Source organism: Magnolia sinica, chromosome 4, assembly GCF_029962835.1.
Source record: "Magnolia sinica isolate HGM2019 chromosome 4, MsV1, whole genome shotgun sequence".
Taxonomy (NCBI): Eukaryota; Viridiplantae; Streptophyta; class Magnoliopsida; order Magnoliales; family Magnoliaceae; genus Magnolia; species Magnolia sinica.
Window position 1 is genome coordinate 113,643,648 of NC_080576.1, and position 17,150 is coordinate 113,660,797.

Sequence of the window (17,150 nt, forward strand, 5' to 3'; positions counted from 1 at the left end):
CCTAATGTAATAAGAAAAAAGTTAGGATATAGAAACTTTTGTTGAAAAATAATATCTTTCTAGAGAGAGAGAGAGAGAGAGAGAGAGAGAGATGATATATATACATAGAGACAGGATTGCTCACCTGTGCACCTGGTGAGAACTTTTTCAAAACTCCACATACATGATGTGGGCTCAAAATTTGAACTGTTCACGTGATGCAACACCCCATGAAATCACTGAGGCCCAACTATTACCCTTATCCAAAAGTTAGGTGGGCCATGACAAAAGAGAGAGACAAATCTAAGGAGGAAATAGTTTCATTTTTGTCATGGCCTACCAAAGTTATGGATGAGGGTAAAAGTCGAGCCCCAAGGGTTTCATGAGATGTTGCATCACATGGACAGTTCAAATTTTGAGCCCATTGATGAGTTCTAAAAAGGTTTTCACGAGTTCTCGTGAGAACCACATAGGTGAGCATCCCTTATATATATATATATATATATATATATGGAGAGAGGAATTCTCACTTGCACACCTTTGCACATATGTCATGGCCACAAAATTCGAATGGTCCACATGATGCGGCACCCCTTGAAACCTCACAGCCCCAACTTTTAGCCTGATCCATAACTTTTAATTGGGCCATGACAAAGAGATGCAAAATGAGGGAGGAAACAATATCCTTTTGCCATAGCCAACTAGAGTTTTGTATCGGTTGAAGGTTAGGCTTGTTAAGTTTCAAGGGGTGCCACATCGCATGGACCATTCAGATTCTATGCCCATAATATGTATGCAAAGTTGTACATATGTGCTCACATGAGAAGGTGCCCATATGAGCATTCTCTATTTATCTCTATATATATATGGAGGAATGATCAGCCGCACACCATCTTATATGAGTACCCATATACACTTTTACACGTGTTATGGGCACAAAATTTGAACAATCCATGTAATGTGGCACCTCTTGAAACTCTATGAGCTCAATTGACAGCATGATCCAAAATTCTAGTGAGCCATGACAAAGAGAAATACAAATCAAGAAAGGAAATTGTTTCCTTTTCTCATGGCCCACCAGAGTTCTATAGCAGGCCGGAGGTTGTTGGGCTTAATATATTTCAAGGGGTGCCACATCACATTAACTATTCAAATTCCCATAATACGTGTACAAAGGTGCCCACGAGTGCTCAAGTAAGGAGGTGCACAGGTGAGTATTCCTCTCTCTCTCTCTCTATATAACCGGATGGATTTCCAAGTAAAAAAATCCCATGGTCCATTTGGCCGAACAAAACCTTCAATTCTCTGGTTTATGGAATAAAGGCCGTTGATTTTTTATTTTTATTTTTATTTTCATTTTAAATGTACAAACTAAATTCTGTGAGGCCACCGTGATTCATGTATTTTATTCACTCCGTCCATCCATTTTATCAGATAATTTCAGGCTTGATCCCTAAATGAAGCATATTCAAACCTCATGTAGACCACATCACAAAAATCGTTCGGAAAATTAATGGGGGCACAACAGTTTTGGATCAAGCTAATATTTGTGTTTTCTCTTCATTTATGTGCGTGTGATGTTATGAATAAGTTGGATGACAAATAAACATCACTGTGGGTCTTAAGAAGATTTCAGAAGGGGAAGTCATCATTCCGACATTTTCCTGTGGTGTGGTCTACTTTAACTTTGGATATGCTTACATTTTGGGCTCAACCCCTAAAATGAGGGGAAAAGCCGGATGGTTGGCGTGGATAAACTACATACTTTCACAGTGGCCCAACGGAGTTTATTCGGTACGATAAAAGCTTACTGAGTTACTCGGTGCGTAATCCGATTTTAGTCATGTATTCAAAAAAACTGCTTTTGGTCTATGGGCTGCTGAATTTGGCTACTTTTATGCCACGTGTGCAATTTTTGACTAATTTCAAGTCCTTGCGTGTCATCCATCACACTCGGCCAGTGTAGCGAAGTTTTTATCGAAAAGGCCTTTTCTCGTTTCTATCACCTTTCAGAAAACGAAACTGAGAAAAGAGAGTTTCGTCGATCCCACCGATGATCCGAACGTCTCCATATATACTTTCCGTCATTCATTCTCCCTCTCATTTATAGGGTTTTCTCTCCCACACACACTCTCTCTCTCTCTCACCTCGAATCTCGCCATTTTGATATTTTCTTCTTCTACTACACCGCCGATTTCGATCTTCTTCGAGGCTTTTTCTAGAGATATTTCTCTCTCTCTCTCTCTCTCTCTCTCTCTCTCTCTCTCTCTCTCTCTCTCAGGTGATTCCTCCCTTCTCTTGATCTATTTTAGGTGTTTTTCGACGTTTCTGTGTTCTTTTTCCAGTTTCCGGTCATCCGGATTGTCTCTTGTGAATTTTCTGGCATTTTGAGCTTTTGATTTTCTCGCATTTTGAGATCTCTTGTGTTTCAGGTGTTGATTTCTGGCGGAAATCAAGCGAATGTTTGTGCTTTGATGTTCTCAAAATCCGCCAGCAAATGTTTGTGCTTTGGTCTTCTTCCTTCTCAAAATATCAAGCGAATGTGTATGCCTTAGGTGTTGGTTTACTGACTGATGTTGAGATCATATTTGTGTTTTGACCTGCTCTGGAGCAAGTTCTGGAGATGTCGAGTTCTTTTTAGTCTTTGGAAAATTTGAGTAATTTTGAAATATTTCCGAGTTTCTTTGGTGGATTTTACAAAATTGAGCTTCTTTTGGTCTGTTTTTCTTTGATTCATACGCCTTTTTTTTTTCCCAGCTTTTCTGTAAGCTTTAGCGACTTCGAGCAATTTCTGGTTCAAAAGTCTGTGAATATTGAGAACTTTCTTGCTTATTTTTATTGTAATGTAGGACCATCTCTCTCACATTCTCTGGAGCTAAAAAATGGCGTCTTTGCCTCATTCTCCAATTGCATCTTCTGGTACCTCTGCTTCGGATCATCTCCAGAGTTCCTGTAATGGCATCAACGGCATGCCTGTGAAATACCTTGGAAGATCGTGCTTGGGTGTTGGGAGGAGGGATCTATCCACTGTTGCAATGATCAAGAAGTGGAAGAAGCATGATTACCCGTGGCCTGACGAGATTGACCCGAATGTGAAAGGTGGACACCTGAGCTATCTCTCACATTTCAAGCCTTTGAAAGAGAAGCCGAAGCCAGTTACGTTGAACTTTGAGAAACCGCTCAGAGATCTAGAGAAGAAGATCGTTGGTGTAAGATATTTGTTTGTTTGTTAATTTTTGGGCTCTTGTTTTTTTAAATTTATATGGCATTTGGTTGCGTGCTGAAATGGATGTGAATCAGATCTGTATCACTCGTCTTCGGTTTGGATGCATGTGAATTCATATGATTATTGTCATTGAATGAATGCTTTATTGAATTTGGATATATGTTTTGAATTCTATGTTGGTAAAACTTTTCAGTGGCTTACATAGGATTTAGTTGGATTAAAGGGAACATTTACTCTTAAATTAGGTGTGGCCTTTTCAATTTCTGAAGCAGATTTGAGAATGAGCCTCCTTCTTTTTTAATTTTTTTTAATTTTTAATTTTAATTTTAATTTTTTTTAACCCCTAATGAATCTGCAGCTGAGTTCTTCTTGTCTCAATTGCAGGTACGAAAGATGTCAGATGAAACTGGTCTGGATTTCACTGACCAGATCTCTTCTCTCGAGACTAAGTATCAGCAGGTAATCCCTTTGCATATTGTTGGATGAGTCCCCTTTTTAACCTGAACTTGTTAGCATTCTGCATTGGATACGAAGTGAATGATTTTTGCAGGGGTCTTAAAGTCAAAACATGTGCAAATTGCATGGTCCTTTAAGTGAGTGACTTGTTATGACATCCTATATGGAGTGTGACTAGAATACCATGCCAGATGACTTTATCAATTGATGAAGAGCTGTTTACCCATGCTGGGCACAGTTACAACAGACAAAATGTTGAAATGGGATTAATATTTTCCATGCTACATGTAGAACGCTTTGAGTTTAACCTTGGGGCCTGTTTGGTAAACTCCTGGACATGAGTTCATATCATTTTTGTTAATCGTAATTATCTATTAGTTATGATGATTGTTGGTTATCAAGATGATTTTTAATCCTCACCACGAAAATATGATCTCTAATGCATAATAACAATTTACTAAAATGAGATGAACAATTTTTTAGGTATGTACCAATCAGGCCCTTAGTTGTAGCAGTTTGATACTAATTTAGTTTCAATGATATAATTGACATGTGAAACTGATGACGAAAGACCACTACATGAAGGGAGAGACTAGTAGTAACAAAAGAAAAAAAAAACTAAACTCTGTTACACACTCAGTTAACTTTGTATGGGGACACAACTGTGTGCAATATTTTAGTATTTTTTTCAATACCTACAGTGAGGATTGAGAATTGGCACACACTAGCTTCCACCATTAAGGTGGATGGCAGGGATCTAGCAACAATTTCAAACAATGATTCGTCAAATGTCCAGTGGAGTGTGTGTGAGTGATCCAGGGTTCAATCCCTGGTAGAGCAACCTTTCAAACAAAAAAATAAAAAATCCCATGTTGAAATGTTTGGAGGTGGTAGAGGTTTGGAGACCAGTAACTTCTCTGTGAGATCTCTGTATGGTATACTGTTGAAGGGGCTGGGAAATCTCCGACGGCGTGGATGTGCGGGGTCAATATCCCTTCTAGAGCCATGACTTTTGGGTGGCTAGTGGTCCATCATAAGGTGCTTGCAGTTGATAATCTTGAAACAGAAAGATGATAACTGTTAATGGGTGTTTTATGTGTAGGAGAGATGCGGAAAGTTTTAGTCATTTGATCGTGCATTACCCCTTTGCTTTCGAGATATGGGGTTGGTGTTGTAGCCAATTTGGCACTGTGTGGTCTATGCCTGGAACTATTAGGAAGATGAAGGCATGGCAGGTGGGGTTTAGAAAGGGTAAGAAGCCAGTTCTGCAGAATCTGTGCTTTTTGGCCACACTTTTGTCCGTTTGGAAAGAGAGAAACAACAAGACTTTCAACAGGAGTCCTCCCTTTATCCCTTCAGGTTACTAAAAAGTGAGAAGCCATGTGAGGGCAAGTCACCAAAGAATTCGCATGCAAGGGATGATTTGACAGGAACTGGGAGAATATTTTGATGTAATGAGGACATGAGGGTTTTTGGTTCTCTCATGTGTGTATTTGCTGCTTTTGGTCTTGTAATGTGTTTTAAGAATCCCGCTAACCATTATTGGATAGTGGGAGGTATGTCCACCAACTCTCGTTGAACACTCTGTGCAGGTAGTCTTTTTCCAAATACTCTCAACATACTTCTATATTTCCTTAATATGCGAATTAAAATTTTATTTTAATATACAATACTTGGGTATGCCTCAGCAATACCCAAAACCGGTCCCATACTCATATCCATGTTGTGTAATGTCCAACGTGGGTAGCCAAGGGATTTGAAGGTTCTGTGCATCCTGACAGTCCTACTATTCTAGGTTCATTATTAAAGAAAATGCTAGGGAAACTATTCACATTTCTTTTTATGCTCAAACAATTTAAATTTAAAAGCTTTATTCACATTGGTTTTGTTACCATTATAAAAATTTGGCATAGTAGATGAGTAATGTCTAAGGGATCTCATTATCGATAAAAACTATTCTGGGTTAACAGTGTTGAGCTACGCTTAGTCATCTTTTCAAATATATGATGATATGATTTATATAGTTCAAGAATTGGTTTTGGTCTCTTACAATAAGATGTGATATTTGTAGGTATTCTTTCTGCAACATTAAATCATCTGAAATTCACACCATAAATGAATTACTTAGTGCACGTTGTCTGACTATAGGTGTTGCTCACAGCCCATATGGTACATGGTGGTTTGACACTGATATTTTAAAACCATGATCTAGGGTTACTATTTTAATTTTTCCATGGAAATGGTTCTCTAGAATTTATTAAATGTTAGTTGTCTTGTATTGTCCTTTCTTAAGTATGTTGATTAGTTATGCATCTCATTGCCAAGCCTCATGCCATTGTTATTGGCTTCGTACCATATTTTACTGCCAATGCTAAGGTTAACTAGGTTAAAGTGTCTACGAAATTTTTAGTACGTATAGGCATTCAATCCAAGGGCTATTTTAAATAAAGTTGTTAGAATTTGACACTCCAACATGTAATCTCTCAGATGGGGTCTAGCTACCAATTGTCACCCCTATGTAGGATTCTTGGGGTTTTTCATCTCTTGTATTTTACTTGCATCAATGGCAGTACACTGGATTCTATTTTATATAGTTTCCTTGAAAAAGAAGAAGAAGGGTAATTGCTGGTTTAATCATGGTTCCACATGCTTCTCATGGTTCTTGCAATCGTTAATTTCAGGCTTTAGAAGATTTATACACACATCTAACTCCAATACAGCGATTGAACGTTGCCCGGCATCCTAACAGACCAACTTTTCTTGATCATGTGTTAAAGATTACTGACAAGGTTTGATACTTCTCACTTATATTTGAGCCTCCACCTTTTAAAATTTTGACTGCAATAAAGTCTTGTCTAATTCGTTTGGGTGTGCTTGATGTATCAAGGAATGTTCTCAAGTAATTGCTTTATTCAACATTGATGCAGTGGGTGGAGCTTCATGGAGACCGTGCAGGTTATGATGATCCTGCCATTGTCACGGGCATAGGTAGCATAGATGGTATGAACTGTTTGTTCATAGGTCATCAGAAAGGTAGAAACACCAAGGAAAACATTCAACGTAACTTTGGGATGCCTACTCCACATGGGTATGTTTTTTAGCGGTAAATGCGTAATCATACACGGGTTAAAATTGTACTTGTAGACAGGGCTGGATGTGTTACAAAATAGTTGGTATCCACACACACACACGTGCTTCATGTGAATTTGGAGTTTTGTGGGTGTTTTTTCATGGTTTTCCATGGTGTGCCCCACCTGATAGTTAGATCAACCTGATTTTTGGGCCATCCCATTTTCAAGAGTGGATTAGGTGAGGCAGGGGTAACAACATAGTGGGTGAGGCCTTGACCATGGGGCCCACCTCGATGTATGTGTTGTATATCCATGCCATTTGTCCGTTTTGCAAGCTCATTTTTGGGCATGGTTCCAAAAATGAGGCAGTTCCAAATCTCAGGTGGAATACACCATGGGAAAACAGTGGTGATTGAACGCCCACCATTAAAAACTTCCTAGGGCCCACTGTAATGTTTATTTGCCGTCCAACCTGTTGATAAGGTCACATAGATCTGGATGAAGGGAAAACATAAATAGTAGCTTGATCCAAAACTTTTGTGGCCCCCAAGAAGTTTTTAATGGTGGGACAATCCCTACTTTGTGGTCCACCTGAGATTTGGATTTGCCTTTTTTATTTTTTCTAATTTTAAACACACTCACCCACACCACATGGGCTTGATCCCATGATCTCAGTGCTGAAACAGAGTTTGTCTACTGCTGAGACCATGCCCTAAAATGATAAGGAAAAACAGATGGACGGCGTGGAGATACAACACGTACATTGAGGTGGACCTCAGGATCAGGGCCTCACCCACTAAGCTGTTACCCCTGCCTCACCTAATCTGCGCCCCCATTTTTCATGATGGGACAACCTTGTTGGACAGGTGAGATGTCATGTCATACAAACACCATGGTGGGCTCCAACTCCAACTAGTTTAATGCAAGGGCATTTTCACACTGGGCTCGAGTGGGGTCGCCTGTTGGATGTAGGGGCACACTCGGGGTGGGTGACCCATGCGATATAGGGCCCATGGGGGAGGTCTCGTATTCGAGACTCCTTACCAGGGGTGATTAATGTGCATTTCACACCGGACTTGGGTGGGATAGCCCGTGGGATGCGGGGACACACTCGGGGTGGGCGACCCATGTGATTTGGGGCTCACGAAGGAGGTTCGGCCGAGGTCCTAACCCATGGGACATGGGGCCTGGGCTATGAGATAAATGGATTAATTCGCCATACTCTAACAGTTCGAGCTTTTAGAGCAAGTGGTTAATTGTCCTGCATCAAATTGGTATCAAAGCAGGAGGTCTCATGTTCGAGACTTCTCACCGGAGGTGATTAATGCAGGGGCACTTTCACACTGGGCTCGAGTGAGGTCGCCTGTCGGATGCAGGGGCACACTCGGGGTGGGTGACCCATGCGATTTAGGGCCCATGGGGGAGGTCTCGTGTTCGAGACTCCTTACCAGGGGTGATTAATGCGCATTTCAAACCGGGCTTAGGTGGGGTAGCCCGTGGGATGCGGGGACACACTCGGAGTGGGCGACCCATGTGATTTGGGGCCTATGAAGGGGGTTCGGCCGAGGTCCTAACCCATGGGATGTGGGGCCTGGGCTATGAGATAAAGGGATTAATTCACCATACTCTAACAGTTCGAGCTTTTAGAGCAAGTGGTTAATTGTCCTGCATCATAGTTGGACATACAACTAGTGTATGTGTGTGTGTGTGTGTGTGGCATTTAGTGGGAAGCTACTGAAGTAACCAATACTTGTTCAAGCCTTTCATGACCATAATGATGACACTTTAAACAGTTACCGGAAGGCTTTGCGCCTGATGTATTATGCTGATCATCATGGATTGCCTATTATTACATTCATTGACACGCCAGGGGCTTTTGCAGACCTTAGGTCAGAGGAATTAGGCCAAGTACGTATCTTATTTCACTTTTAAGCATAGTTCCCTGTCCTTGCTAACTTATAGACATGACCTAAAATTGGATGCATCTGACATTTACTGTACTGCATTGTTTGCTCTTGCATGCAGGGTGAGGCCATAGCACATAATTTGAGGGCTATGTTTGGTCTGAAAGTTCCAATTGTTACGGTTGTTATTGGGGAAGGTGGTTCTGGTGGTGCACTTGCCATTGGATGTGCTAACAGATTATTAATGATGGAAAATGCAGTTTTCTTTGTTGCCAGGTGATTTTGATATGCTTATTGATGTCTGACCTGCTTAGGATTGGTATTGCAAAGTTACCAGTGCAAATGCCTATTGATTATTATTTCTTGTCAACATTCTAATTGGATGACAGTGTCATGAAATATGTAGAGCTGAGCTTGGGTTCATTTACCAATTGCCTTGATGTGTAGCCTTTCTGGTGGATGAACCAACTTGTTGTTTCTTTCTCAAAGCTGCAATAAGATTACAATAGGGATGAGCGAGATATTGATCCATTGTGGTATTTTATAGTTCTTTGCTACAAAATCACCTGTAAGAAAGAATCTTATAATTTTAGAGCATAAACTTGCGCCAAGTATTCCTTGCATATATCTTTCTCCATGGTGCTCCTACTTTGAAATTAGTAGTGAGACTAATTTCACAATGCAAATGCTATTTGTAGTTCTAATGTTTGCGGGCATGTCAGCAAAACCAAGGATTATATTGAGGATGCTTATCTGAATCCATGCTCAGGACCCAATTCTCTGTATGAAGTATGCTTTTCTAGGACCAAGGCTCCATGACACCCACAACCAATCAGCTAAAGTTCATTATTTTTTTAAACATATGCTGCATCTATTGTTGTTGAAAAATGATCTCTTTGAGCATGATCATTATGGAAGCTCGCAAGTACAGAACTAGAGACGACAATTAATTTAGTTGGTTTTTTTTTTTTTTTTTGTTTTAATTATAAATTAGAGAGAAATAGTTACGTATACACAAAACTAGGAAGACTACATAAAAGATGATGGCAGCTTAGGTTTGCACCTTCCCCTTTGAAGAGATTGGAAGAGTAGAAAATGGCAAAAGCAATATATCATAGATGATGACTGGAAAAGAATGCTCATGCATGCGAGTGATGTAACCCTAATCCTGATCTCCAGAATGTGGATTGTTATTGCGATCATCCTAACCTTCCTCTCAACAATTTGGGGTCAGCTTTTTAAATGGTGGATTGGTAAAAGTTCTATCATCATCTACCTCCCAGAAACACACCTTTTTTTTTCCCCCTGAGCATTAAACACCAGCCTTCCTCTTACTTGGGCTCTAGAAGCAGCCATGGCAGAGGCTCATGTTGAAAAATATAAGAAGAGCTGAAAAACAAAAGAATACCACCACTGCCACCCACTCTCTAGGAAGGAAGAACGTGGATAAAGAACGGTAACACATCTAACCATAGCCTGTGATATTCATAATTGGTGGCTAGGGTCAATTGCAGTGTTGATAACTAAGAGAGGTCCTAATGTCTTTCCACAGGTAACTTACCTAATGATATGCAAAGTAGGCCCAGATTCTTCTAGGAGGGTAGTGGAGCACTACACAACGTAATTTGGTGGACTGTCATGTGCATAAGGAAGTGGCATTGGCCAACTGCTTATCCAATGCGGAATGATGTCTCATCTCTAATGTCATTACATCAGTCACCTAGCTAAGATCCTATGTTTGTTAAGGTTGGTTTTTGAGCCATTTTCTTACTCCTTGAGGGCTTAAAACTTCAAGCTGTTTTGTTACATCTTGAGGGATTCTTTTATTTTTTATTTTTTAAACCTATGGATAAAGAACCACGTCGGCAGACTCATCTGCTTTGTTTCTCTCACTATTTACATCAAGAAGCCTGCATCATTTGACCTCGACCTCTTATGGTTTTCTTTGCATCTTTTTTGCTTGGTTTGAATTATCTGTCCCCTAGTAATTTTCTTCTTTTTATAGCTTATTTTGAAATCTATGTTGATCTTTTCCTCTTTTTCTTTTTCTTTTTCTTTTTTATAGGTTATTTGAAATCTATGTTAATATTTTCTTCTTTTTCTTTTTCTTTTTTCTTTTTTGGGTAACAAATGTTGATATTTTCTACATCATATCTTTTCATATGAATAGCCCAGAAGCATGTGCTGCTATCTTGTGGAAGAGTTCCAAAGCTGCTCCAAAGGTTTTGCTTTTACTCAACCCCTTATACCCATAGTAGTATATTCAAGTTACCTTGTTTCTCATATGTATGTAACTCTTCATCTTTGCAGGCAGCTGAGAAGTTGAAGATAACTGCTAAAGAGTTGTGCAAGCTGAAAATTGCAGATGGCATCATTCCTGTATATATTCTTCTTGACATGTCTTTTACGAATATGATTTTTTTTTTTTTTTGGGTTAAATCTTTCATTCATCATTCCTGGAGGATATTTTAGTTTCTAGCAAGTGAGACAAAGGCAGAAAATGCTAGCCTAGGACAAGATATGCTGCATCTTGAAGTATCCTGAAACCTCATTGCAAAAGGAAACATTTTGAGGCCACCAACCGTCATCTTACTTTGGAAAAACACTGAAGGGAACGGCCTATCAGTTTTACATTAAACTGGCCTGAAATAATATTCTGCTTGTTTCATCCCTGTGCTGAACCAAGTGGCCAATAATGTTTTGCCGACTTAAATTCTGGACAACTCCTATTGCAAGACACTAGCAACATGGTGTAGGAATTGGGATGGGGTGTGACCTAGGCTCAAATAAAATTGACATGATTTGGGGAAAACAAATTTAGGTCACAGGGTTAGGGCTATGCATTTAGTTGCAGGAATCTTCTAACGAAGGCTCCATGCCTGATGCCTCCGCCCCTTTTGGTTCCAAGCCTCCTCTTGCTTCTACCAAGAAGTAGAATTGCAATGTTTCTATCAAGACTGCCTTCTTTTGCAACTCGCGTTGAGTCCACTGAGTCAGCGAGTAAACTTGAGGAGTCACGTTGAGTCTTTAGAGTTCTCTTGTGACTTGGCTTGAAATCCCATCGAGGCAAATTGACTTGGCTGAGTTTCGAGTGGAGTTGCCAAGTTTTAGAAGTATGTTCATATGAGGCACCCCTGCAACAGAGAAACACCATTAAACTTGTTTTCCACGTGGAACCCTGTTTTAGATGATTAGATCTATAGGTTGCTAGACTTGGATTAAGTGGGCATAAGTATTTGTATAGCTATATATGCATGCATGTGCTTGGATCTATGATGTCTGATTGTTCCGGACTTGTTGGTTTCTGCCTTGGCGTGCTTTTACCCATCACTTTCTGCCCATATTTTTATTTACTTTCTCTCTCTCTATACAAACAACCCCCTCCCCCCACCCCCTCTTCTCTATGTGTGTGTGTGTATCTCCTTTTGAAGGTGTTATTGTATTCTTATTTCGAAGGTGTTATTGTATTCTTATATCAAATTTGTACATTCTGACAGGAACCGCCTGGTGGTGCACATACCGATCCATCTTGGACCTCAGAACAGATAAAGATTGCACTTGTTGGAGCACTGGAAGTATGTATCAGCTATGATAATCTATATAAATTCTTAAATTGAAGCCCTATCAATCTACTCTATCTGCTGCTATTACAGGAGCTCTTGAAAATGGACACGCAGCAGCTCCTCCACCATCGCATGCTCAAATTCCGTGCTATGGGTGGGTTCCAAGAAGGCATCCCAGCAGACCCAGTAAAGAAAGCCAGAATGAAGAAGAAAGAGGAGCCAGTCATTCAAAAGGGAGAGCCCAGTACAACTCCAGATATTGACTTGGAGGATGAGATTGAAAAGCTCAAACAGAAAATTTTTAAATCCAAGGAGTCATTGTCTCAGCCTCCTGAGTTGGGTTTAAACGAGATGATTGAGAAGCTGAAAAGAGAGGTTGATCTGGAGTTTTCTGAGGCTGTCAAATCCATGGGATTGATGGACAGTTTCGAGTTGCTGCGGAAGGACGTTTCAAAAGCAAGGAGTTCGCCAGACCAACTCATTGACCCGGGTCTCAAGGAAAAGATTGAGAAACTCAAGCAGGAGATGAACCAGGGTTTATCAACATCTCCCAATTTCCCAAGCTTGAATTACAAGCTCAATATGCTGAAGGAAATATCAAAAGCAAAGGAACTCTCGGAGCAGGATGGAAAACTTGCGTCGATAAAGCGGGAAATCAATAAAAGGCTCAAAGAGATTGTTGATCAATCCAATATGAAGGAGAGGATCGAGATACTAAAGGCAGAAATGGAAAATTCTGGAGCCTCGACAGAAGGTGATCTCGATCAAGGGCTGAAGGCGAAAATCGCGAAAGTGAAGAAGGAGATGGGATTTGAGCTCGCCAATGTATTGAAGTCCTTACATTTGGATGTTGAGCTTATGGCATCAAAAGAAGAGGTGTTGAGAACAAATGACTTAATTGAGAAGCCGCCGTTCTCAGATTTAAAGGTCAAGATAAAGGAATTTAATAATAAAATTAATGTGGGGATCCAAGATGCTGTCAATTCGACGGATCTGAAGAACAAAATTGAGATGCTGAAGTTGGAGGTGGCAAAGGCGGGGAAATTGCCTGATCCAGAATCAATGAATAAGATTGAGACACTGAAGCAACAGATCAGGCAGAGCCTTGGAGCTGCTTTAAGCTCCTCAGCTTTGATAGACAAGCATGAGAAGTTGATGCAGGAGATTGCTCAAGTCAAGGGGTCGGAGGAGTTGAATGGAGCTTTGAAGCAGGAGCTTCTGCAGGAAGCCGATTCAAAATATGACTTGTCGAGAGTAGAGATTAATAGGGATGTGAGCTGCAGCTTTACCTAATGTGAGTTCCTTTAGCAACTTCCTCATTATAAGGAGTCATTATTATTAATTTTTTCACTTCTGTAAAAGTAGGGGCTGATATCTACACCGTACCCTTTTTGCATATGCACCCTTCTCTGATTTTGGTATCATAATAGGAGAACGGGTTACCTACAGGCAAACTGTACACAACTTGTGGCATGGTGCCATCTTCCCTACCAACATGCAGCCTGTCTAGGGAATCAGTACTATAGATTAATATAGAAAAGGAAAGAAGAAGGAAAAAGTGTTATAGGGAAGAGAATGAGAAGAGAAAAACCAAAAATACCCAAAGTATCCCTAAACATTAAGAAATCAAACAAAACACATAAATAAGACCAAACACCGAGACTAGGTGGGCCGTACAGTACTTATACGTCCTACACCATGTTCGTTAATACTCCTCAAGTTGGAGCATAGATGTCGTCAATGCTAAACTTAGAATAGAGAGTAAGAGCCTTGGTGAACACATTAGCATGTTAATCTTGAGACCGACATATAGTGTGGAGGTGTGGAGATTCCTCATTTCCACTTGTCTAATGTTACTAAAATTGCACTCCATATACTCTGTTTTAGTCCAACTAATTTTCAATCCTTTAGATTCTAAACCACTCCATAAATCCAGCTTGGTTTTTGTGCCCTCTCTCGTCTTGTCAATCAAAACTGTGTCCTCTGCAAATGAAGTGCTTGCAAATGCCTTGTTAACTTGTCCATAACCATTGTGAAAAGATACAGGCTCAATTCCGTCCCCTAGTGTAAGTCTATAGTAATTGGGAACTCCTCTCATCTAGTGGCCCTCTCATTTGTTACCGTTCCCTCATATATATCTTTAAATATGTCAATATACCCTCTTGAAACTCTTTTCTTTCCCAACACCCACTAGATTTAACTCTCTAGGAATCTTATCATATGCTTTATGTAAATCAATAAAGATTGTATGGATTTCCTTCCTTCTCTCCTATGTTTTTCCATCAATTGTCTAAGTAGCAAAATCGTTTCAGTGGTAGACCTTCCAAGCATGAAACCAAACTGATTTTCTGATATATTTGTTTGATGCCTTGCTCTTTGCTCAACCACTCTCTCCCAAAGTTTTATAGCATGGAGTATAAGTTTAATCCCATGATAGTTGGTGCAGCTCTGTACATCTCTTTTATTCTTATAAATAGGTACCACAATATTTTTCTTCTGTTCGCTAACATTTTCTTTGATCTTATAATATTGTTGAACAATGTCATCAACCAAAATAACTTATTATCTTCCATGCAGTTCCAAACCTCTATTGGTATAGCATCTGGTCTATAAGGGCCTTTCCTGTTTTTATCTTTCTCAAAGCTCTGGTTGTTTTTTTTTTCTCTGACTTACGATATCCTAATCCTATGAAAGTATGTATGGTCCCCGACTTCATTTGAGTTTATGGTTCCTTTTATCCCTATACTCTTAGAGTAGTTGTCATCTAACAAGTTCTGAAAATAGCTTCTTCACATTTCATTGATTTTATTCTCTGCCTTCTTATATATGAACTATTATTTTTATTTTTTCTCAATAACAGTCAATCGATTCATTTTATAGCCATTGATTTTGATCCACTGTTTTCGCACATCATTTGCCTAGCCATGGTTGTTGAGAATGTCTCACATGCAGCTAGTCGGGGTGTGGGGCCCACCGTACTGTGTATGGCATCCAGCTTTTCCATTGGGGGTTGCATCACCAAGAAGATGGGTGGCCAAAATTAGGCCCGAGGAAATGGATGATTGGATTGGCCTAATTTTTGGGGTGTCTGATTTTCACAGCAGGTGACCCTGCTGGACTGGTTGGATGCCATATATCATGGTGGGCCCCACACACAGCTAATTGCACTTCTTTTTTTTTCTTTCTTCCATCTACAGCTAGTCCCATTTTTGTTAGCTCTGTTTCGTTTACCATTTTACACGTAATGCAGATGAAGATGGCCTGATGAGAAAAATGGCTGCTGCTCGGTGCATGGTTGCACTTCTCTCCAAAACCTCCACACATTCCAACCGGAACCAGAAGCTGGTTACGGGATTTGAGCTGTCTTTAAAATCTTTTAACTAGAATATGTCAACTCCACTTCAAATACAAACAAGAAAGCAGTGGGCAAGAAAATGCATCTTTCTTGTTGATTCTTTTATCAGCCTTTTCCTTCTCTATATCACCCTAGTTGTGGCCATTTGGGCACCCAGGCTAGTTTGAGTTAGTGGTTGAAACAGCCAAAGTTTTGTTTTCCATTCAGAAGTCTGTATGTATGTATGTATAGATTTCACAAGCATTTGAGGTTATAGTTGAGGCTCCGGAAATGTCTCTGCTAGAGTAGCAGAAATAAGTGTAGCTTTCATCACATCCTGACATGGACTTTGAGACGGTTGGTATGTAGTAGAAGGATTACCTCAATGTAATACCCGGTTTAGATGATCACAACCATCCAAAGGAGGCTCATACTATTGCCCATTTTGCATGGCTTTCATTGTCCCACCATGGTGTCTATGAGGGCCTACAATCTACAACTGTTGTGGTTAACTGGGCCCCACATGAGTTTGCACCATAAGAAGAATCGATCATGGTGCTTTGGAATGAATGGTTGGGAAATCGACCATCAACTTGGAATGGACATGCTTGGAATCCAGGGTTGTGTGTCCATGTCATCCAACCTGCCCATCAGGGTGTCCCACCATGAAAGATGGATGCCTCAAAAATCAGGCTGAATCTAACCATCATATGGGCCACAACGTGACTCTGGAGGTTTTTTGGGTGGTCCGGTATTTTCTTTTATCTTTTTGCTCTCATAGTGAATGGGTAGGTGCAATTCTTGGGTCATACTGTTGCGGTCTGCCCTGCACAAGCAATAGCGTATAAGCTGGTGAATAGGCAGATACGCAGGTGAATAAGGCCTTGTAGAATGGGAAATTATCTAGTGCAAATGTTGTGGTGCAAACGGTTGTCGTGGGCCCGACGGTCATGCATTGATGAAATCTACCCGGACCATCATGCACGAGAGCAGATTGCTTACTGAGTAGTAACTCATGCTAGGGTAGTGAGTAAGCTCTTTTTGGCCCACAGGTAATATGTCGTATCCATACCATCCATTTTATCAGCTCATTTTAGGGCATGACCCCAACATTGAAGCATATCCAAAGCTCAACTGGACCACACCACAGGAAACAGTGGGGGACCATCTGAGCATGGAGAAAATGGCCAAAATGACTACTTTTTGTGGGTGGCAATATGGCATCTTTTTCGGCCAATCCGGGCTTACTAAGAGGCAAAATGGAAATGCAGAAAACCGTGGAGAAAACAGTGCAATTTTCCGGTGAAACTTTGAGAGATGCTAAAATACCTATATTTACACATTTAGTAATAACAAATTGCAGAAAGACTACATATGTAATAAGTTTTTATTTAATAGGGCCTAAACTAATGTGTTTTCCTAAGAAATCAGTTCAATAGTAATATAACAATCACTTAAATCTCACTAAACTAATTAACATGTAAATAAATATGCATAATACATTCATACATTATACATTCATGCACAAATAAGCATATAAATATAATACACGTGCATGATGATCTAACCATCAATCATCCATCTCATCTCATCCAACCATCCAATTATCCATCCACA

At 40.1% G+C, this 17,150-nt stretch overlaps 1 protein-coding gene across 2 annotated transcripts; it reads left to right on the forward strand.

The window, feature by feature from the left end:
• The first annotated feature begins 1,965 nt into the window (after positions 1-1,965).
• On the forward strand, positions 1,966-15,998 carry LOC131243931 (acetyl-coenzyme A carboxylase carboxyl transferase subunit alpha, chloroplastic-like). 2 transcript variants are annotated; one of them, XM_058243562.1, is made up of 12 exons: positions 1,966-2,260; positions 2,829-3,188; positions 3,590-3,664; positions 6,343-6,450; positions 6,589-6,749; positions 8,526-8,640; positions 8,758-8,912; positions 10,807-10,858; positions 10,947-11,015; positions 12,134-12,211; positions 12,290-13,493; positions 15,450-15,998. In XM_058243562.1, exons 2-11 carry the CDS (start codon positions 2,862-2,864, stop codon positions 13,490-13,492), a joined length of 2,343 nt encoding a protein of 780 aa, XP_058099545.1. In that variant the 5' UTR covers positions 1,966-2,260; positions 2,829-2,861; the 3' UTR covers position 13,493; positions 15,450-15,998. The 2 variants fall into 2 exon arrangements, with proteins under 2 accessions (XP_058099545.1, XP_058099546.1); XM_058243563.1 differs by lacking the exons at positions 6,589-6,749; positions 8,526-8,640.
• Positions 15,999-17,150: the final 1,152 nt, after the last annotated feature.

Coding starts and splice junctions, on each gene's coding strand:
- LOC131243931 (XM_058243562.1), top strand. CDS start 2,862: ATGGCGTCTTTGCCTCATTCTCCAATTGCATCTTCTGGTACCTCTGCT. Junction 8,913..10,806: donor GCAGTTTTCTTTGTTGCCAG/GTGATTTTGATA, acceptor TCATATGAATAG/CCCAGAAGCATGTGCTGCTA. Junction 10,859..10,946: donor GTTCCAAAGCTGCTCCAAAG/GTTTTGCTTTTA, acceptor TCATCTTTGCAG/GCAGCTGAGAAGTTGAAGAT.